This window comes from Pleurodeles waltl, chromosome 4_2, assembly GCF_031143425.1.
Source record: "Pleurodeles waltl isolate 20211129_DDA chromosome 4_2, aPleWal1.hap1.20221129, whole genome shotgun sequence".
NCBI classification, from domain to species: domain Eukaryota; kingdom Metazoa; phylum Chordata; class Amphibia; order Caudata; family Salamandridae; genus Pleurodeles; species Pleurodeles waltl.
This window is the reverse complement of record NC_090443.1, coordinates 160,044,965-160,067,439: the sequence shown is the minus strand read 5'-3', so window position 1 is coordinate 160,067,439 and position 22,475 is coordinate 160,044,965. Positions and strand designations below refer to the sequence as shown.

At 43.5% G+C, this 22,475-nt stretch overlaps 1 protein-coding gene across 2 annotated transcripts in view; it reads right to left on the bottom strand.

The window, feature by feature from the left end:
• Positions 1 to 22,475, bottom strand: part of NCKAP1L (NCK associated protein 1 like) — a 1,641,522-nt gene that overhangs the window by 1,582,060 nt on the left and 36,987 nt on the right. For both annotated transcript variants that reach the window (XM_069231027.1, XM_069231028.1), the window contains exon 2: positions 6,436 to 6,546. In XM_069231027.1, the coding sequence (XP_069087128.1) occupies positions 6,436 to 6,546 (111 nt within the window). The remainder of the gene's footprint in view (positions 1 to 6,435; positions 6,547 to 22,475) is intronic.

Below are 22,475 nucleotides of genomic sequence, written 5' to 3'. Positions count from 1 at the left end.
ATGTGAGGTATCAAATTAACTGCATCATTAAATGCTATCAAAATTAATGTCACTATTAATAGTTGGCCACTTTTACAAAGGTGACCACTCTGTGCTGTGGTTGTCCAGCAGCCTCACAAAGCCACACACATACAGACAGCTTTACAACCACCTGGGGAGAGGGGTGAATGTCTCCCAGGCTCAAGGACAAAGGCAGTGCTGCAGTAGCGAGGTGTCACCTCCTCTGCCAGGATGGCCACTCAGGAGATTAGCCTGGAGGCATGTTACATAGGCGAAGCAGCCTCTGATGGGCCACCTAGCCCAACACCCCTGAGCAGGATGCCTTTTGCCCTTGTGGACAGTATGGAGACAGGGCCAGATGTGGGAATCTCACTACAAAACTGGTTCTACCATGGGTGTTTTGTCCCCAGATAGCCACAGCTCTAAGGTGGGTTACCTTGCTCCTCACGACAGAGGAAGTGTTGTGCCATCTTGAAGGGAGCAAGAATGTTGCATTCTGCGATAACTAGATGTCACACATCACAGAAACTTTGTCACTAGAAAAGAGGGTACCCAGTAACCCACTGGCTAGTGACCCTGTGTCCCCCTTAGGGCACTTTCCTGGGATAAATATGGCACATCCGGCATACTGACCCTGGGTACTCATGGACCTGGGAAGAGTAAGAGAAGGAGACCACGCTGCACCTGCTGGAAGAATAAAATGTGAAATTGCGATGCCATATCGACTGCACCTGCTGCACCTCAGGCTAGTGGAATTTGGATCCTGCTATGTATGTTTAGCTTGGGGAAATGCTGTTCCCCAGCCCCAGTCCGAAGTAGAGACTCCGAGGGGCATTTGGCTGGCCCCCCGGAAGAGCACTGGGGACATCAAAGCTGAAGGAACAATCTCTGGTAGCCACTGAAGAAGTCTTGCCGCTACCAGATGCTAGGCACACCCAAGGACAATTCAGAGGTAGCCAAAAGGTCTGCTGGAACTGTGGGCATTGGTTGTGACCAGATTTGTCACTCGTGAACGACCCCAGCCTCCAACAAAGATTTGCACCGTGACCGATGTGTTGCAAAAGTGCAAGGTCTTCATTGGCAGCTCTTGGAGCCACACAAAGAGGACTTTGTGGGAATCTGAAAACTGTGGCTAAAGTCATCCCCACTCACCTGTGGACCAAGACTGGCATCACTTTTGTGGACTGCACAACATTTGGAACATCCTTGAGCATCTTCGAGCCTGCATCCCTCAACATCAGGACCACTTCATTATCGTCTATGGCGGTCATCCTGTGAAGTTTAATTCTTGCTCTAAAAATGCTATGGTGGTGAGGTAACTGTTCACAGTATCCTCTCTTAGCCCATGCACCCCTGTCCTGCTGGGCTTGGTCACCCAACTTGGGCTGGAGTTGCCTAACTAACTTTTCCAACTAGTCAAAAGTTTCTAAAGTTTTTCTTGACCAATGCTTGTTTGCAGTTGATGCTAATGTTATTTATTTCTTTAAAAATCTATATCTTCAGAACTCTCCGGTGTATTTTGATGATCAAGGTCTCTGAAGATTCATAAAAGCTGAATCTATTTTTTGAATCTAGTGTCTTATTTCTTTCATGTTGTGTGACTTTCTTATTCCATTCTTTGATGTTGTTAAATGCTTTAAACTTTTTTCCTTTGCTAAGTCTTACTGCTCGCAGCCACAGTTACCCAGGGTAGAGCTTAAGGTTGAGTAAACGTACCTGACTGGACCCAAGATGGTATTTGTGAGTGTACTGCATGGTAGGGCTATCTAGCCATACCGTATAGTACACCCCAGATCCTCAAAATGACACTTCGTCTGCACAGAGGGCTGTCATTGAAGTGTGTTTATTGGTGCTGCTTGGCTGATGTCCCCTTCCACCACTTTGAGTCCTCAACTCACCAGGTAAAATCCCAATCTGCAAGTATCCATCCACTGAAGCCTTGCATACTTCACTATCCTCCTTCCCTGCTGTACTCTAACTTTGTAGCATTTGCTTACAGTTTTCAAATTTTTAAGGTGATGCATATAATTTTACAGATCCTACTCCAGACTTGATTACATCTAGCCATCTAACTCCAGTCAGCCAAGATAGCATTTAATTCCTATTCTCCTACCTCAAATGTCTAGGCTACTGCAGTAAATTTTATAGCTAGGAAGAAGCCCTAGGATCTCACTAAAATATAAATCTCTACATCGGCTCCCAGCCAGCACTTTGTGTCATTTTTAAGAACATCTACCTCATTCACAAACACGTTAACTTGATGACCCATAATTCCTCAGCAACAAACTACAATTTATCACTGCATACATGTGGCAAATTCTTCTCAGGCTTGCTTTATGGCATTCTCATTATACCTAGGGGTGAGCAGAACTCCTTTGACTCAGCAAAATTCTGCAGAGTTATATTGAAACAGCGCAAGATTCTGTGGAGTTCGTCCAAAAAGCATTAAAAATGCACGCCACGCTGCTCACACTGCAATAATTTAGCTCCGGTAGCGCGAACACTGCTGAAAAACCAGCAAGAATAGCACAATATTCTGCGCAAGAGCACTCAGCCATTCGAGTTGATTTTGCTGCGACTTTAGTAAAAAATATACTCGAGCAGCACCAAATCTACTCGAGAAGCAGGCCTGTAACTGCGACAACTGTTTTTTTAATTATGCAGATGGTGATGATGGTATAAAATGAATCCGAATTTTAGTACTCACTGAAAGCAAGTGTTGGTATATTAACACACTATTGTGGATGCTTCCACCTAGGAACACTGGAATTTTGTGATTCTGCATACCTGGGATTTTTGTGCATAGTTATTTATAGTAATTGCCATTAATTAGTACACCACCACTATATGCATATATATTTTTTTAAAACAGCCCCTCATCCAACAGCAGCCAGCTACTGCCCCCTATTCCACATCCTCACAGAGGCCCTTTTATAGAAGGTCCTATCAGACCAATTGGCCCTAGAAGCTCCAGTGCACAGCTGGAGCCAAATGACCCCTGTAGAATGAGCATTTAAATTGCATGAACAAGTTCCATTAAAAATAAATCAGTCCTCATATCAGTAACAAATAGGAAAAACAAATACCAACATGGTATATAAATGTAACATATGTTTGCAGAAATCTAGAGTGATGGCCATGGCATAGCTTGGCCAGTAAAATTGGCCAAGGGGCGCATGGGGGGAGAGCTTCAGTTTCCCAGCAATCACGATGGTCTATCTTATTAAAACAACTCATATGACAATCAGGATATGTGAGGGGCTTAAGGAGCAGTGGAAACAGATAGGAGGGCGGAATGTTAGGGGCACTAAGACACATTTTTTATTAATCAGCACCTTTAATGACTTTAACACAGAGAGAAGAGAGTTTGTGTGTGTTTGTGTCAGTGTGGGCATCTAAAAATCGTAGGTGAAATCCGACAGACACTACATCACACCGACTGAAAATCTTTGAAGCCAACTATTTACTGCAGAATATTTTTTATGAGGGTGTAACACCCCAAACATCCCTCATGAAGTTACACCCCTGGTGATGGCTTTTGTCTGCGGACAAAGAAAGGTACTAGTCCAAGTTACAAATTGACTGAGGAGAGTGCACACAGAACTGTTAACAGGACTTTACAAAACTCAAGGATTGTATTTGGCATATTGGTTGATTTCCGTGGTAGTACAAATAGCTTTATGCATGCTTGGCAGTGTGGGTTTTGATCCTCTTGGTTCAAACAAGAAGGAGAAATGTGGTAGTTCTCTTCTTGGCTCCCAGGTGGTGTGATAAAGAAGTCATATCCCAGCGTTATGGTCCTAGAATACCGTGGCTTAATTATCATTTACAGAAATATTGCCCAAAGGAGTTAATAATTGAAATTCTAAAACTGGTGAAATTATACTTTTGTAAATGAAATGTAGGACACAGTATTTATATCAGCCAGTATTTCTGTCTACTGCATCCTGACATACAAGTGTTATTTCATCTGTTGCTGAATTGATGTAACGTTTTGTGACCCTCCCCAAGTTCTCATAGGTTCGGATACAGAGGACATGTGTTGATTCTTATTATCTGTGAGGTTTTTGTACATTTGTATCCTCATTCCAATATTGGCCCATGCAAATTAATGTTACATCTAAAGCCTGTCACCAAACCTGGGTGTGACCAGCAAAGCTTGTGTTACAATTAATGCATAAATGTGTAGTGGGAGGGTGTGTGTTTGCTTGTCTGTCTCCCTGATCAAGTTTAATAGTCACTTCCCTCATCCTGCTTTCTCCACCATTGGGTGTGTGATTTCCTGTCCCAGTGTTCTTGTTCATTTTTCTTAGAGCAACCGCTGGTTTCTCTCAGTAGGGGAATCAATGCCCTTTTATCTCCATGTTTGTAATTGGCCGTGTCACAGTGAGCAGATGAAAGTAACCATACCCATGGGAATTTCCTTTTTTCCCTAATTCTAATGGGGCCAGAAACTGCCACTACTGGTTAAATTGAATTAAGAGGTCACTCGTAATGAGGGCCATACTGCCTGTGGATCCCTTGTGCTATGTTCTGGGCATTCCCTGAAACCTGAGCTATGCACTCTCTGTCTCAGTCTCAGTGTGCTCCCTGTCCTGCTGTAGGTGTCTTCCTGGTAGTCCCCTGTAAAGCGAAAGGCATGGCATAGGTATTTCATGGTGCAGTGAAGGATGTCTATGAGAGGGGTCTAGAGAAGGGTAGTTTTGATGCACACTTGGCTGCATTAACAGACTGAATATAAGGTGAAGAAAGGAGGTGGAAGATGCTGGTGGAAATGGAGTCCCCGACTATCTATCATACTTAGACTGCATTCGAACAGTTTTTCCCAGGTTGGATGCGGGCCCCAGGTTGAACTAACAGATCCAATCTCGGTAAAGCAGGGTGTGAGGCAGGGGGTGTGTGCTGGCCCTAACCCTCTTTCTTTTATATGTTAATGATTTGGTTTCCCAGTTCGAGAAATTTGAAGGTGATTCCCAGCGTCCAGTTGGGGTTAATGTCCCGGCCCTACTGTTTGCAGACAACACACTTTTGTTATCTAAATGACCCCTAGGGTTCCAGAAGCTTCTGAACTGCTTTGGGTCCTTCTGCAGGCAGAGGGGGTGGAGATTAACCTCAGCAAGACTAAATACATGGTCTTTAACCCTTGCCTAACATCCCATTCTAACCTAACTCTCAGCGGTGTAGCAATGAAGAAAGTACAAGTGTTTGACTATTTGGGGGTTATGCTCTCTGAACACTTCAACTGGTCACCACATGTTCAGATGTATAGCAGTAGAGCAATACTGTGGGGACAGTTTGAGGGCCCAGTATGGTACTTTTTGTCCGTCTGGTGACTCCTGCCTTACAAATCTATAAATATCAAGCCCTAGCCGCTACTTTGTATTGTGGAGTACTACTGGATTTTCAAGACACTAGACCCTTAGAGATAATAGAAAATCGCTTTATGAGGAGTTTAACCAATCTACCAGCCAGTACCCTGCTTGTCTCGCTATGGTTAGACTACGGTCTTAGATGTATTAACAGCATAGCTGGGTTAAAAATGCTGTTGCATTGGCAGAGACTTTGGGTAGTCCCAGAGCTTATGCCAATTCATAGGGCACTAGAAGATGTTCTGGGGCAGCTCGGAGCTTGTAAGATTGCTTGGCTTCGGACCATCAATGATCAACTGGGTGAGGTTGGGTATGAGGACCTCTGGTCCTCCCCTATGGATGCTATCTTAGACTCCAAGTCAGAGTTAAAAGATGCCTATTGGCACCATAGTGACAACTCAATTCTATACTCTCGAAGGGCTGGATCTCTCACTGAATTCTTCATGGAGTTTAAAGTAGATTACCATCTATAGGCATTCTTTGAAGAGATTGAACCCACCCTTGAGAATTCTTTATATAATAAATTTTGCATGGGGACCATGCCCACTTTCTCCTTCACAGCCTGTTGGAAACATTACCCTTGTGATTATGACACGTTCTGTCCGTTCTGCTCCCTGGTGGCGGAAATGGCTGTGAATGTTGTATTTTTTGTCTGTTACATCAAGGCATTAGATCTTACCAGTCTGCCTCAACATGGGTTTTAGGAATTTTAGAACTGCATAAAGAATATTAAGAAGTGACACTAGGCAATGTATCAACTTTGCTGTCTCTCGATTTTTTATGTGTATGTGGAGGCTTAGGCTGAAAATGATGTCTAGTTGATGGACTGGGTTTTTTTTAGGCTGCCATTTTAAAACTTTTTAACTGTAACTATAGACTGCCCGTTGTTTTAAATTTTGCTAAATTTGTATTGTTATGCTATGCAGCTTTGTATGATAGTTTCTATTAAACTAAATATCTGTATAAATGATTTTATTGTCTTATTTATTTTTGTGTACTGTCTTTTAACATACTCTTTTGTGGCACTGTGCCGAAATAAAGAATATTAAGTAGGTATATTACTTACTGTGCTGCTTCGAACATCAATATTAGGAAACTTCTTGTTGATGTATTTGACTGAAGATTCCATTATCTTCTCTGTGAAGAAAAGAGGTTTGGATTTGAGATCTGAGCATGTCTGAAAAGGAAAAGCAAAAAAAGTTAGTGGTGCCCTATCACTATTCTATGAAGTTGTTTGTTATTGAAATAAATCAAGTCACAAGAGATCAAAGTTAAACGAAGTAGTGAAGAATTATGTGGTGCCAAACAAGGAATCTTAATCGAAATCAAGTCACCAATTTATGACTGAGTGGAAAGTTTCCAATATGTGAGGTAAGTATGAAATCTAGAGAAGAAGCCACGGGAAGAATGTCCTTCACAAGAATATCTCTATGGTGAAAGAAATTGCACCTCAGCATTTTTCTCTAGATGTAGCACTTTTTCCAAGTATTAAAGGATTTTCCATTTTCCTTTAGCACTAGATGAGGGACTGGAGGGATGTTTAGCCCTTATCACAGAAGTCTCAAACACCGTAATCATTTCAGAAATCAGTTGTAATTATGTTGTCATCCTAGAAGGATTAAGGATTGATTGGATCCTTCAGTACTCAAATCTGTCCCCTTGCCTGACACAACCTATCATTTAGTTGATTGGTGCAGACATCTCTGAATCACAACTTCTTTCTGAGTCCATGAAGGCTAGGAAACAATTATTGAGAAAAGACCTTAAACATTTAAACACAGTTATTCATTTCATCATATTTAATTTGCTTGTTTCAGGTGATTGAAATTTCAAAGCTCTCTCATTTCTGGCCAGTGTAAAGATAATTGTCCCTACAAGTGAAGCAACATTTTGCTACCCCTTCCCCTGTGAATAAGTTCATATTTGGCTATTTCATTGTCGACTGGAAAATTGTTGGAGCTTAAAACTGCAGCATGAAGTTTCAGAGTTGAATTGCCAGTGGAAGGAAGGGTCCAAACCTCTCACTCTGACCATCCACTGTATTCATCTCCCACTTACACTCTAATGAAACGGTTATGACTTGGATATACACTGGTGCAAAAACAACTGGATTTTCTTAAACAATGCAAACTCGTGAGGAAGAGATAATTTTCTGTTATGGACCTGCCACCTCAAGAGTAATTTGCTGCTGTTGCATCTGACTGGAGAGGATCGCGAAGACTTGCCATCTTCTTCTGTACCCATTCCCAAGAGTTTTAAAGTAAAAGGCCAGAGAAGTAGAAACAGTAGGTAATAACACTGCTTCAAAAGTGATAATCTATCACAATTTGAAACAGCTGGTACTGTACTGTAGTTGCATTCATACAGCAGTTCATATCGGTGACGAGGAGCTGAGATGCAGTAACAGAAAGGCAGCATGCTGCACCATACAATGTACTTGTTTGGATGCACTTTGAGCTGCAGTGTGGTCCATAAAGTAAGGGCTATGATGTGCGTGATATCGTGATGGTGCCCTTGCCATGCCATTTGTAGATATGCTACGTCGACTATATAAAGAACTTATATCCAGGTTTCCAGTCGACAACACTAGATGTTAGGCTGCATGTTTTGCTTATGAATGTTGTGTTTGTGAGCATTTCAAAATGTATGTGTTGGATTTATTTTCTTTAACATTTATAAACTATACCAAAGGTCTTTATTTTTTTTTAAACGGCATGTTTTAGTCACAGCATGTCTCAAATCTTTATTTTGATTTTGGTGATTCAGTGTAGAGAACACAGATGGGTGAATTTGGTTCCCCAGATGTATGCTATAGATGGTACACGATATGTATTGATGTTTTGATAACATTGAGCTATTTTCAAATACTTAATGTAATTCCACCACTACCAGCTCTTAAAAGAAGAAGCAGAATGTATAGTTTGGATTATGGCATGGGTATTTAAGATCAATTCGTTTGGCTCGGCACGTGGGGATTCCATGTAAATTGGAAACCTTTGTTTTGTATTTTTTTAAATAAAGGTGCTCTGATGACATTATATATATCATACTAAATTCACTCAGGCGACGGTACATTTGCAAATCACAAACAGTATTTACATTTTCATCCAAACGGCATGTTTCAGCAGGGCATCTTTTAGTGGGTAACTGGTATTTAGTTATCAGGAGGATAGCATGCCAAAACTTACAAACGTTTTTTTTTTGGTTGTCTCTTGTCTCCTGTTTTCAGATTGTTGTGTTCTATTGCATGTGAAAGTAAATGGGCTTAGCTGATACTACATTCGGTGTAGATTATTTTTTCATAAAAGCCGCATGTGTCAGTCATGACTTGTCTCTCTATTTTAGTATTTTGGGTAATGTATTTCAGTTGTTGAATAAACAGCATGTCTCAGTTATGGCATGTCTCCAAGATTCAATTTTATTTTGTTTTTGTCGGGAGAGTATGCTGAATCTTGAGTTTGGCTCTCCAGTGGATAGCAGTAGATGTTATGTGGAATGTATTGCTTGTTAATGTTGTACTTCTGTGCATTTAGAAATGCAATGTGTTCAGTTAATGGCATTTGGTAATTTCTTGTGTTATATAATGCGGTATGTAAAGGCTGTAACGATTTATTTTGTTCAATATTTAACTCACAATACAGTGCCACATATTGAGTCTAGCCATTTAAACGCTTAGCTGCTCTCTAAATTCAACATTTGTGCACATTTTTAGGAAGACTTTGATGGTGTTAAGAGACTTTTCATTATAAAAGAGTTTTATTGGTCTATGAGGGCGTTTTCATTGTGGGTGGCGCATTCCCCCATTCCCTACCTGCCCAGAACAAGCAATAAACTAGCTGAAGATGGGGTTTATCAGATTGACGGTCAGGAAGACAAGGGGAGGGATTACGCATACACACTTTCTCTTTTCCAGCATTTTTGTTTACAATTCGTAAGTTTTTAACTTCTCAGCAACGTGCTCGCCCAAACTGGAAAGCTGTTGGACAGTTCCATACAGTTTTTATATCCAAAAAGGGCTGCTTTCACAGCATTACATGTGCCACCAATATACTGATTTAATCGCACGCCTTCCAGTCCTTAAATAAATGTTTAACTTCAACTTTAAATGTGGAATAACTTTGCCATTTGTTTTGAATTGGGTTGGAAAAGGGAGAGTAACACAATTTCCCTTCTCAAACGTTGTAAACTCAGGATGTAAACCAGTTCCACAGTCTGCAACTCTATTCTTTATGTTACATCCACCTTGCCAAACCTTTTGTATTATATTGTACTATGTTGTGGCAACATAGTAAAGCTTGTATTTTGCATCTTGCGTATAAAAAGGCAATCTAAAAAAGAAAGCGTTTTGAAATAATTTAGTGGCTGATGTAAATATTATGTTATTTATGGGCTTGGTCTGTTGTGCTGGGGTTTTGTGACAGCATTGTTAGTTTTGCAGTTATAGCTTATGTTATATTGTTGTGAAAGCAGGAACATATTTCACATAATATAAAAATACGTAACTGAAATGCACCAACGCAAGCTGTAAATAAACCTGAAAGCAGCAACCTATATTTTAAAAGCTGTATGTTGCACCGCTACTGCAATGATGTCATATGTGGCACAGCTACTAGGATGTTCAAAAAAAGGTAAATGGAAGTGCTTTAGTTGTATGCATGGCCACTGAAATTAAAACAAAATTATGAGGCAGGGATGACCAATTTATATGGCAAAAAAGTCAAGTTATGAATTTACAACGTCAATAGCTCTCTCACAAATGCTAGACCTATTGCATTGCAATGCTTGCCTTCCATTTTTCTGCCATTCACTGACTCTAACGTTTTGTTTTTTGTTTTCATTACTTCTGTCAAGATTTTATTTCATTTGTTTTCTAGACACGTGTTATTTTGCTTAGTTAACAAATCTCTCCACTTCTTCTGTGCCATTGGTAGAACCTTTGTTCCATTCAAAGTGTACTGATATCATTCAAGACACGTTCACCAGTTGTAGTATTTTAGCCAACACATCTTTTCTTGCTGTACTTGTAGGCTTAGAGGCAAGACTAGCTGGTGTTCCCTATGACATGGATCTGGCTGGCACATAACAATTATGCATTTTTATTCCTCTGCCATGCACATTTTTCCAGTGCGTTCGTTCTGTCAGCTCTTTATTCCTTACTAGCTTCTCACATTTTCCTATTTCCCTTACGTGTCTAAATGTGGCCAGTGGCTTTATTTGTAGCAGATTTCAGAATATCAGTTTACGTTGGCAGACCTAATACTGACATAACAAAGTCCCCTGCAGCCCCGCAGTGCGGGGGAGGGCTGTGCTCAGGGGGCCTCCTCAACACAGCACCTGGCCTGAGTGAGGTTGGGGGGTGGATTTTATGATCTTTGCAGGGGACCCCCTCCAGTATTCATTACGCCAAAGGTAAAGGTAAGGTTGAAGGAATTCATGGTTTAGGTGTCCTTTCAGCTTTTTTTTCTGAACCAATAACGAACTGCTTTCTGTCAAAGAAAGGAGTGAAGCAGGAAATTGAGCTTCTTGTTGTTTGCATCATGGTGAAACCACAACATTTTGAACTGAACCCATTGTGTAATGCTAAAGTCGGCAAATAACGAACACACAGTTAAATGCAATATGAATATTATCTTTGCATATTTAGATTAATCCTTATTGTTCCTGTGTATTTCAGTAGTGTTATTTTATTTAAATATTGGATAACTAAATTTTATGAGATAGTTAATTAAAACGACTGAAAATAATACAAATGCACACACCATCAACGTATATAAAACAAAACAATTACTAATTCATCGATAAAAGTTGGTAAAAATCTGGGTCTCGATGACAGAAGCCATAAGCAAGTCTCAGGTTTGAGTATAAGTAAATTAAAAGGATAAAAGATTGATACATCTGTCTAGGGGTTGATCAGTGATGATCTAGTTTCTCAGGCCTCTTAACGATAAAGTGCATAGAGTGAAATAATGTTTAAGACAAAACTAAAAGCTAATTCATCTAAGTAAGGGGAAAGTGTTTGGTTACCAAACCTCAATAAAATGAATTTAAAAAGGTTGGTTAAAGCAGAGAGTGCCAAGGTATTCTAAAAGATGCCTGTCAAGGATTGCACAAAAATTACATATAATGCCCTGGGGGCTCAAAAGGATTTTTGTGCCTCTGGGTTACTGCTCTATTACTTACCGGTAATCTTCATTACTCCTGGTCCTGTTGTACTCACTAAGTGGAGATAGCTATCTCTACGAGAAAAAAAGAACATGAGGAATGCTGGGATATCCCCTCCCCAGCCCCTCCCACTGGTAGTACATAAGCTGTACTCGCCCTGCATTCCTCCTGCACTACCAAGCCCCCAACAGAAGGCCTGCAGCACGGGAGAGTGGGAGGGGCGTGATGAATGGGACGAGGACAACAGGACTAGGAGTAGTGAAGATTACCGGTCAGTAATAGAGCATTACCCAGAGGTCCCTCTAGACCTTGTCCCATTCATCAGTAAGTGGAGAATACCCAAGCAGGCAAAACTGGCCTTCTGAAAACCAGACAGAGCCAACACAACACATCAAGGAGGGAAACCAAACAAAACACCACAGGAATCCCAAAAAAAGAGAGACCACAGACCACAGACCGAAGACCAAGGTCAAAACAGAGGCTGAGGGCAAACCAGAAATGGAGCGAACTGGCCACACCCAGGGAGCAGAGGAAGTGCTGCCAGCAGCCCAGCAGAGCACAAGGAGAGGCACAGATGACTGAGCCCGGAAGACTGTAACCAGCCATGGAAATCAACGCAGGAGCAAAATCCCTTACCAGAGGAGGAAGACCAGACACTACAAAAGCACCAAAGCACAGCCAGGAAGAAAAAAAGGCTGACCGAAGACACCCAGAGACTGAGAACCGAAGGCCGGAAAAGGACGCCTCGCAGGCAAAGGAACAAAAAAGAGAAGAGGGGGACCCAAGTCCCAGGAATGCCACGGACCCTCAGCCCCCAAAACGTAGAGAGGGCCAACCAAGAGAGCACTGAAAAGAGAAAAGCGGAACAGCGGTACCCCCCAAAGACACACCATAGCTGAACCAAAAGGCAGGCAGACCAAAACCCCACACAGCAACAGCCAGAACGCAGGGAAGCTCCAAACACTGCAGTGCCTGCCAGACAACGACCAGACGAAGAGCCATCGTGGGAGCAGAGTGAAGGGAAAGGAAAACCGCGAAGGCCACCCACAGGCAACCCAAGGGGACTGAAAAAAAACCTACCGCCGAAGGAAACCATGAACAAACAAATACCACCCTGAGCACATCCCAGATGCAAGGGCAGAAAAAGGGCAACAAGGCCACCTCGGAAAAGTAGCCCAACAGACATCAGGGCCCGGGGGACCGACAGGACCCCCACCCCAAGGAACCCCTGCAGACAAAGGGCAGAAAAGAGAGAGAACAGATAACCAACAGCCCCTGAATGGCCAAAAAGAAACACCGTCACCCAGGAGACCGAGCGAACCACCATGGCCGCACCACCCAAAGAAACCCTCCAAAAAGGGACAATACCAGCCCGAAAACCCAAGCAGTGCGATAAAAGGTAACCAAGAGAAGGCCCAATGAGCCTTTCAAGACAAAGGCCGTTAGGTAACCTCCCCAGACAAGAAACAAGCAACCACAGTGAGAAACAAGGTCTTACCGGACACCAGTAAAACCCTTCACAACAGAAAATCCGAACAGGCATCACAAGACGCCGAAAACAGGTGGAGAGAAAAGAAGAACCCCAATGGGTAAGGAGAAACGAGCCACCAGCTGAAAAAACAAAGTCATTAGGAGGAACAGGACACCAGCCAACAAGACCCCAAGCCAAAGCCCAGAAAGAAGGCCCCAAAAACTGTGTGGAGAACCACAGGACAGCTGGCCACAACCAAAAGCAGTATGAGAACAGGGACCACAAACACCCGGCCCAGGAGCCACACACAGCAACAAGCCAGGGGACCAGATAAGAAGGAGCACCACCAGCAGGACCAACACACCAGGCCACAAATTGAGCAGAGACCGATACCCGAACACTCAAAAAAGCATCCGACCAAGCCACCCCAGTTGGAAAAGCATCCCGGCAAACGGGGAAGGACATTTGCAAGAGTCCCCATCCTGAGAAGACACAGGGTCGACCAGACAGAACAACATAGAATGGTCGACCCACCAGAAGAAAAGAGCAGAACATCCAACCCCAAACCAAGGCAGGAACAAACCAAGAGGAGGGGAATACAGAGAAAAATTAACCCCACGTGGAAAGGGCAGCAAATGATCCCTGGAGGAAGGGCAAAGAGCAAAGCACACCCCAGATGCGTCAGAAGACAACTTGACCCCAACAAACAAAAAGACCAGAGTCAAGTCATGGAACCAACCAGGACAACAATCCACTGCACCAGCCCCAACAGAGGGGCAGTACCCCATCCCGGGTGCGGGAATAAACAGAGAACAGGACACAACCCCAGGGCACACAACAATCACCACCAGTGAGCAGCCCTAACCAGGAGAAGGGAAGGGCAAAAGAAAAAAAGGGGAAGTAACATTCCCAAAAGAACCCGAATGCCCAAAGAGAGACCCAAGAAAAAAAAAAAACATCCAGCAAAAGAGGGCGGGACAGGGATGAGCAAGAGACAGGAGGGATCCCAAAAAATGCCGAGGGACACAAACAGACTAAGGCAAGCATCAGCGGGGATCCAAGGCCGCAACCACCAGGCACGACCAACCCATCCCGCCAAGCGCAGACTGCACCATGCCCAGCACGGGAGACCCAACTGAGGGGCCTGGAAGTAACTAAGGCACCAGCAGAAAGCACAAAAAAGAAGCAGGATATAGAGAGACCAGCAGGAATCCAAAAAAAACAGACCCGAATGTGCGAGCAACAGGAGCCAAGGGCCCCAAGCAACAGGGAACCACCCAAGCCATAGGGAAAAACCAGGCAAAAACCAACAAAACTGGAGGCAGCAGAAACAGGCAGCAGCGTACGGGCAGCAACAGAAAGGCAGAGGACTGTGAAGCACAATAGGGGAAAAAACATGGAACAGAACCCTAACACCACGAGAGAGGGCCGTAGAATGCAAATATCCAGAGCAACAACCGGCAATAGGAAACAGGAAGGAGAGACAGCTCCAGAACAACCAGAGGGAAAGGAGGGGAACAGAGAGAGACCCCTGAATCCCTGTCTCACCCCAATGGTCAAGGAAATGTACAAGAAGGAGCAGGCAAGGGACGCAGCCCAGCCTGCCAAGCTGACACCACACAAGGGGCCTGGCGGCCGGCAGCCTCAGAGGACACAGGGATCCTGACACCGGAGGCCACAGCGCCGAACAAAATGCAGGTCCAACCAGACAGCAATGTGCATCTGGAAACAGCGCGAACGCAGGGACAAAGGAGCGTGTCAGAAGGATACTGTCATGCGAATGGGTGGGCAAGCGATGAGTAGCCCCAAGCCTAGAATAGGGAACAAAGAAAAAGACCCAAACCTGGCTCCACAGCAGCAAAGACTACAGCACCAAACAGAATGCCACCACCGCGCCCTCTGCAGGGGCTGGGCTGCCGAGCCATGTCAAGGGCCCAAAAGGAGGAGAGCCACCACCCGAAGATAGAAATGAAGGAGCACAAGCAGACCAGACCAGGGTGACCGCCGTCCCACCAGTAGAGGTACCCAGACTAGCACTCACAGTGGGGATGGCAACAGATGGCAATTCCCACTTTGCAGAGAACCGGGCCCACAAGCCCAAAAGACACAAAGACACACAACACAGACTCAATCCTGCAAGGGAGGAACCGCAAGCAGAATTAAGACGCTGCTGGAGACAGCACTGCGGAAAAAAGCTAGCCTCCCCCAAAAAACACAGGAGGAGAAGCCCGATGTGGGGAAGCCAGGGCCAGGAGCATGCCGGAGAGGACCCTAATCAGACACAGACCCGATGTGAACAAAGCAAATGGCTGAAACAATCACACCTGCATACAAGGTGTGGGGTCGGAACTCGAGCAGCCCAGGCAGCCTTGTGAAAGAAGAGTGCCAGACACAAATGCCACCGTCCTCCCAGAAGGCAAAATTTGCCAGGGAAGGGGGCACCCCTGTTGCACTTCCATTCAATTAATGTGCAACCCTATCATCTGTTATCGGGGAGGAAGGAGGCCAACTGTGCCTGAGCATAAAATAAGGATTACCGAAAGGAACCACCAAGGTCAGCCTGCCCCCGTCATTCCTTGAGGGCAGATCTCAGGTAATACCACAGCAGCTTACGTAAAAAAATGAAAACAGTGCAAAGAAAATAGAGATACCCCCTGACAGTACTAACTCCAGGAACCGATATCAGCCAGGCCGGAAAGCGCGGTTTCTGCGCATTCACGGCCACACTCATGTCATTAGCCGGAAGTCAGGCAAGCACCATGCCTCCAACTCTCACCACACGTCACCTGGCTGCCCAGCTGGCCAGGAGATGAGGAAATCAGACTGGAACCGGACCCACACCCAACCACAGGCGGGCTCAACAACATGACAACAGCAGCCGAAACAGCCGAAGCGGCAGGAAGGAACCTGCAGGCGCACAAAAAACACCAGCAGCAGAACTGGAAATGTGCGGCAAGCCAGCCCGCCCAGAAACAGAAGACAGGCAAGTCCCTGGAGTCCTGCAGCACAGCACAGCATCCAGCCACCGAGCCGGCCAGGAAACATGCAAAGCTATGCCTCGGGACACTGGAACAAAGGCACGCCCAGAGGCCCCTTTGAGGCATTCAGTAGGCATGATAATGTGAAGGACAGAAGCGACATCTCGTAAAGACCAGCAGACCAGAAGGAAGCAAGTCCATAACAGCGGCGTCCAAGCCCAGCAGGTACAACACCCTCACTTCCACGTCCTGTTGGAAGACAGAAAAAAAGAGCAGGAGGAATGCTGGGTGAGTACAGCCTCACTGGCAGTGGGTCCCTTAAATGTCCAACTGCCCAGTTTATTGTTTTTTTTCTGAAATATTACAATGTTCCTTTTTTAAGCATTTATAATCAAGTAATTGGAGTTGCTATTGTATTCCAGACCATTTAGCAGCATTGTAGTCCAACACCTGTCTTGTTTAATACAACAGTATAATCAACATAATGTTGAATTTGCATTGCCTGTCCACATAATCGTGGTGCACATGATCTATTGTTCCTAAAAGCTGATCTGAAAGCTGCAACACAAAGATTAACAAGCATTTGCAATGCAATAGGTCTTGCATTTTCTTGAGTTAGAGCTATTGGCATTGTAAATTCATAACATTGACTTTTCTTGCCACATAAATTGATCAACCCTGCCTCATAATGTCATCTTTTCCTGCCATATAATTCCAGTTGCCCAGCATTTAACTAAAGCACTTCCATTTACCTTCTTCCTCAGGAGAGAAATCGGATGGGGCAGAAAAAGAGATGCAAAAGGAATACAACAGACAAAAGGAAGAAAGACAAGGGGTCACAAAGAAAAAAAAGAATGAGAAAATGAAAACACAAGAAATAGAGCAAACATGTGAGACAAAAGAAAAAAGGGAAGGAAGCTAGTGACCGAAAGATAAAGAGGAAAAAAATTATGAAAGAAGTGTGAAAATAAAGAGAAAAATTAACATTAGAGAAAAAAAGAACCAGCGCATGTATGTACTGACACATTCCCACGGACACAGAATGGGAAAAACAGTTTAAAACTTCAGGTCCCAACAAGCAACTTGTGGCTTGCACACAGACGGGAAAAAGAGGGATTTATTGCAAAGCGTGAATTAACAGGTAAAGATAAGAAAAAAAACAGAGAAAGGAAGGAAGAAAGATCTAATAAAAAAGTGAAATGACGCATACCAAGTCAAATGAAAGAGCAAATAAAAAAAAGAGAAAGAAAGAATGAAGGGAAGAGGAAAAAATAGTGAAAGAAGAATACCTGAGGAAGACAAAACAGAGGAACGAAACAAAGAAATAAATAACCAAGGTTTTTAGAAGTTTGAAAGAAGAGGCAGGAAGAGGAAGAGGGAAATAAAAAAAGGGAGAGGAGTAGAAATAAACAGTGGAAAGAAAGAACAAAACTGTTAGCATGTGGATTTTAAGAGACGGAAAGAGAAAAGTGGGGAACAAATAAAACATTGAGAATAAACAGAGTAAAGGAAAGAAAGGAGTGAGATAGGTGAAACAAACCCTCTCAAATAAAGACAGCAGCTAAGAATAGATTTATTTGGCTCCCCCCATGTCCTCAAACAGACATCAGAGTGTGGAACAGCAGAGGGCACTGCAAAACTGAAGGAAGTGCATTATCAGAGTTGTATGTGAACCCCAATACAGCAATATTGGGGCACTTCAGTTCAGAATTGGGGGTCTAGACAGAGCTGTGTCCCTGCCCCTGTGCTGCAATAACAGAAAGGCAACGGGTGAGGAATGAGAAATGGAGCGCAGTGTAATTCCGGTATTGGAATAATGGGGCGCTGCAGGTTAGGGTTGAGGTGCACTGCGAGAGTTGTATGTGGGCTGCAGTACTGGAATAGTAAAGGGGAACACAAGGTCAGAAGTGAGGTATGTTAATGGAGCTATGTGGGAAACCTGCCATGCTGCCGAGTGTTAGCCTGGAGTTGCCCTTGGGAAGATGCGAGTGTGTCCCAGTATGGGAGTGGCATTGCCTCTGAACCACAGAAGTGAGGATTCCTGAACAGCGTGTGTGTGAGCCTTAGTACTGAGAAAAAATGTGCAATGAATGTTAGAATTTATGGATTCTGGCAGAGCTGTGGTGGTTCCCATCAACAGTGGTTTTGGATGTTAGACTTAAGGTGCACTGGCTGAGCTGTGTTTTGCACCTTTGGGTCCAGTATTGGCTTGGCACTGGGACTGAATATTAGAATTAAGCTGCTGTAATGTAACTGTATGTGAGCAGGGTCCCAGTATAAGAAAGTAAGTGACCTCGCTGGGGTACAACTGAGGTGTACTAATGGAGCTGCGCCTGAGGTCCCAGTATTGGAACAGCAGTGTGTACTGACTGTAAGAACGGAGGTGCTCTGGCAGACAACGCGTGTGGGGTTCTGGCATGGCTGACGGGCTTGAAGTATGTGAACTGAGGTGCCTTGATGGAGCTGCGCCCGAGGTCCTAGTACTGAAACAGCACTGTGTACTGACTGCAAGAACTGTGGTGCTCTGGCAGACAACGTGTGTGGGGTTCTGGCATGGCTGAGGGGCTTGGAGTGTGTGAACTGAGGTTCACTGATGGAGTTGCGAGTGAGATCCCAGTATGGAGCAAAAGTGGCACTGTCTCTAAGGATTGCAGAGCCCTAGTAGAGCTGGGTGCCTAGGCCACAAGCGATTACAAGTGATCCTCTGCCCTTGCACTCAGCACCAAGAAAATCCAAGCTAAGGAAGGGCAGTAGCCAGGCAGCTGAGGGAGGGTGCAGAGAGCCCACAAAGACCAAATGTGACCTAGATAACAACCTGATTTATAGCCTTGTTTACAGCTAAGTTCAGAGCAAGAATGCTCTGCAAATAAAGCAAGCTTCCCTGGACAGGAGCAGAAATTAAACTAAAAAAAAAAAACACCAAACAGATAAACAGGACAAAGTGTAACTATAAAGTAGTTGGTCCCTGCTCTCACACAAAAGAAGGAAGGACAAAGAGGCATGACTGACCACTAGCAAACAAGGATTTTTAAATGACACTGAAACTAACAATTGAAATAGCTGGAGGCCCACAGAAGAAGTATACTTAAAAGTATACAAGAGGTCGTACGATTACAACTTAAAAAAGAAAGGGGGTTAACATTAGTGGTGGGTGTAACTCACATAATTCCATGTAGCAAAATCATGCAGAATTATCCAAGAACTCCGCAAGATACTGCAGAAGTACGTAAGAAGGACTAATTCTGTGTTTAGCGATATTTCTTAGCGCAAAAAGTGCCACTTGCATCCAATTGGATGTGAGCATGCATTTTGAGCTACTAAATAGTGCTAAATTCAACAGAACACGAGTAGCAAGTGCAAGCAGCCTCTCACTCACACTATAAGTGCTCATGGGATATGATTTTCCCCAATTTACTGCTAGCACTTAGCCCTATTTTCTTAGCAAATGGACCCTTGTATCCAAAATGGACATAAGGCTGCATTTTGCGCTAGGAAACAGTGCTAAATGCAGCAGAACACAAATAGCAAGAAGCCGCTCAAGGCCGCTTAAGGTGCTCTCGCAGTAGGATTTTTTCCCCAAAGTACTCTTACTTACACAAACAGGAGTTATTACACAAGTATTGGTAATTCCATGTCAAGGAGTAATGCAGAATTACCAAAATTACCCCAATTACTCCAGGCTAATCAATATTCTGCCCAGGCCTAGTTAACATACGCCCCTACTTAAGGCCTCTGTCTTTTTTCTGGGATATGGTTGCTATTTCCGAATTTCATGCATTGCTAGGTGTCATGAGGCGATTGCTGACTGGCAACAAGAAGCCTAGTAGGGATTCCCCAAAGATCTAACTTACTCAAAAGCAGATTTCCGTTTATGATATTAAAAACAGACTGGAAGTCAATACAGCGGGCGTAATATGGGAAAAAGTCAGGAGTAGTGTGGATGTCAATCAGAGATGCAAGGTGTATGGTATTATTGATTATTCCCCCATCGTCATTCATCTAAGAAGACTTGAGGTCTTCCAGTAACTATGTAATTTACTATAAGACATTAACATCAATTAATGCTATCATTCAATAGATCTTGGGGTCAGAACAGGATACTTTCTTATAAAAAGGAAGTAAGATGGAGTCTAACCATGATTCTGGAGCAATAACTGTTTTGTAATGGTTGTTGTGCAGAGGCTGGGCACCCAGAAGGGGATGTTATATTTGAAAAGGTTGGATTGAAAACTGTTGGGGCCTGGTGACTCAAAACACCTGCTTTTTTTGCAGCACTGCTAGACAAGCACTGTAGATTCCCCCACAAGATTGTTGCACATGAGTCACTCAGATGCAACAGCGCCAGATCGAATGGCAGCAAGCAGAGCAGAAACTATAACATCAGGAGAAAATTAGGCTTGCAATTTTTGAGCTCATTACTGGTTCCCCTACAGCACTGAAGTCAATAAGCAGGAAAACATATAATCCATTGTTGTATACAATTGCTCCGGATGGTATATTTCCCTTTGGTCATGGAGAGAAGGCAGAGAGTAGATTATGCTAGGGTGAGGAAGCAATGTCTCTCTCGGGGACTAGTGATGTGAAGTTACTTATATTTAGTACGTAACAGATGTATTCATTTTCGAAAGCCCAGGTGTTTACTCGTGGAGTAAATGCCACAAGAAAAATGTTTAGAGGGTGGTTGCCTGGACCGTGAAGTGGCCCAGCGTGGTGATGATGAAAGCACAGGTATGGTTGTAGAAGGTGTGTAGATCTTTGGCTGGTTGTTGGGAGTAATACATTGTGCGGATATTTTTGGGTGTGAAAATCAGGATGTTAAGGTCCTGATTTGTCAACTCTTGGCACCAGTTGAAATACATCAGAAATGATTCAAACCAGCACAAATGTGAATTGGGTTTACTTTGCAGTGGAAAACGTGTATTTATGTTGGAAAAATGCATACAAGTGTACACTGTAGGGCTATGTACTACTTTGCACTAGTTTGCCAGGGTTTCCATCACGTGGACTTTCCCAAGCTACTACCCTTGATTTTTGACACAAAGCATACTACTAAAATTGCAGGTAGAACTTTACACTTAAAAATGTCTCCTTGAGGCAGGCGCAAAAAAGAATAGATTTATTTTCTCCATACTTTTCGAACTTTGCATTCATGGCAAAATGTACATCAGACATACAAAGTTAGAAAAGTTGTAAACTATATCTAAGCATGGCATTTTGTTCTGGAAATATAGACTTCCAGGGAATAGCGTATGCTAGCAAACACCCTTGCACTATGGTGCAAGGAAGCCTAAGCTGTGCCAGCAGAGGGAATGACAGCAGCTGTACCATATCTTTGTAGCCATGGCACTGCCCGGCTGTCTCCTTTTCATGCAACTTGTCATTTCTAAGTAAATCTGGTCCGTATTCTGATGATGTGGTTACTGCAATATTCAAATACAGTTGCCCTATAGCTCTGGCTATACAGCCAAATAAATTCTTGGGCGGTGGTGTTTCGAGGCACAGACTGTTAATTCATGTCTACTACTATAAATCTTTTAATTTACCTGCTAGCATTCTTCCTAGAATATGAATTGTTTCAAACAAAACATCAAAAGCAGATGTCAAAGTATGCAATATATATATATATATATATATATATATATATATATATTTTTTTTTTTCATAAAACAAATCCATTCTTCTACTTCCTTTCAATAAAACATGCATTGGCAAAGCTATAGGTCTCGCATTTGAAAGATGTTAGCAGACCTTTTGGCTTTGTCAATGTTTGTTGCCGATGATGAACAGTATCAGCAAAAAGTAACCAACATTCACACTTTTTCATTTATTTCCTTTTTTTTGCAAACGTATGCAATAGACCATAAACGTGTAAAAGTAAACAATAAATAAAATGTAACTTGCCTGCTGTGGACGTAACGGTTACGACCTGCAACCGTACCTCGGAGGAAGTGCTAGCGCTCCCCGAGGGCCTTCCATCCCCCTCCCCTGGGCAGGGAAGTAAGGCGATCAAGCTGCAGAAATGCCCACAAGACACCAGGGACTTTGTTTACTTGAATTTAAACAATAAAGGGGAGCGACCATTGGGCATGAGTCACTCCCCTGGGGGGGCTTTTTTTATTAGTCCTTTTCTGACCCCCCCGGGACCAGAGTGACCTATTTATTTTAATTAGGCCGGACTGCCCCAAGGGGGGCAGAAGCCACTTGACACCAGGGATCTATTTTTTTTATTTTTTTATTTTTATTTTTTACACACAGATCAGCCTATTTTTTTTAGGCCAATCTGCCCCAAGACGGGGAGAAACCACTAGACACAAGGGATTTTCTTTTAATGTTTTTTACATCAATTTCACGCAAGGGGAGCGACTCCTTATGCAAGGGTCGCTCCCTTGGGGGGGCAACTTTATTCTAGGCCATTTGTGCCTCTCTTGGGGGCAGATCGGCCGATTTTAATTAGGCCAATCTGCCCCCAAGTCAGGGCAGAAACCGCTAGACACC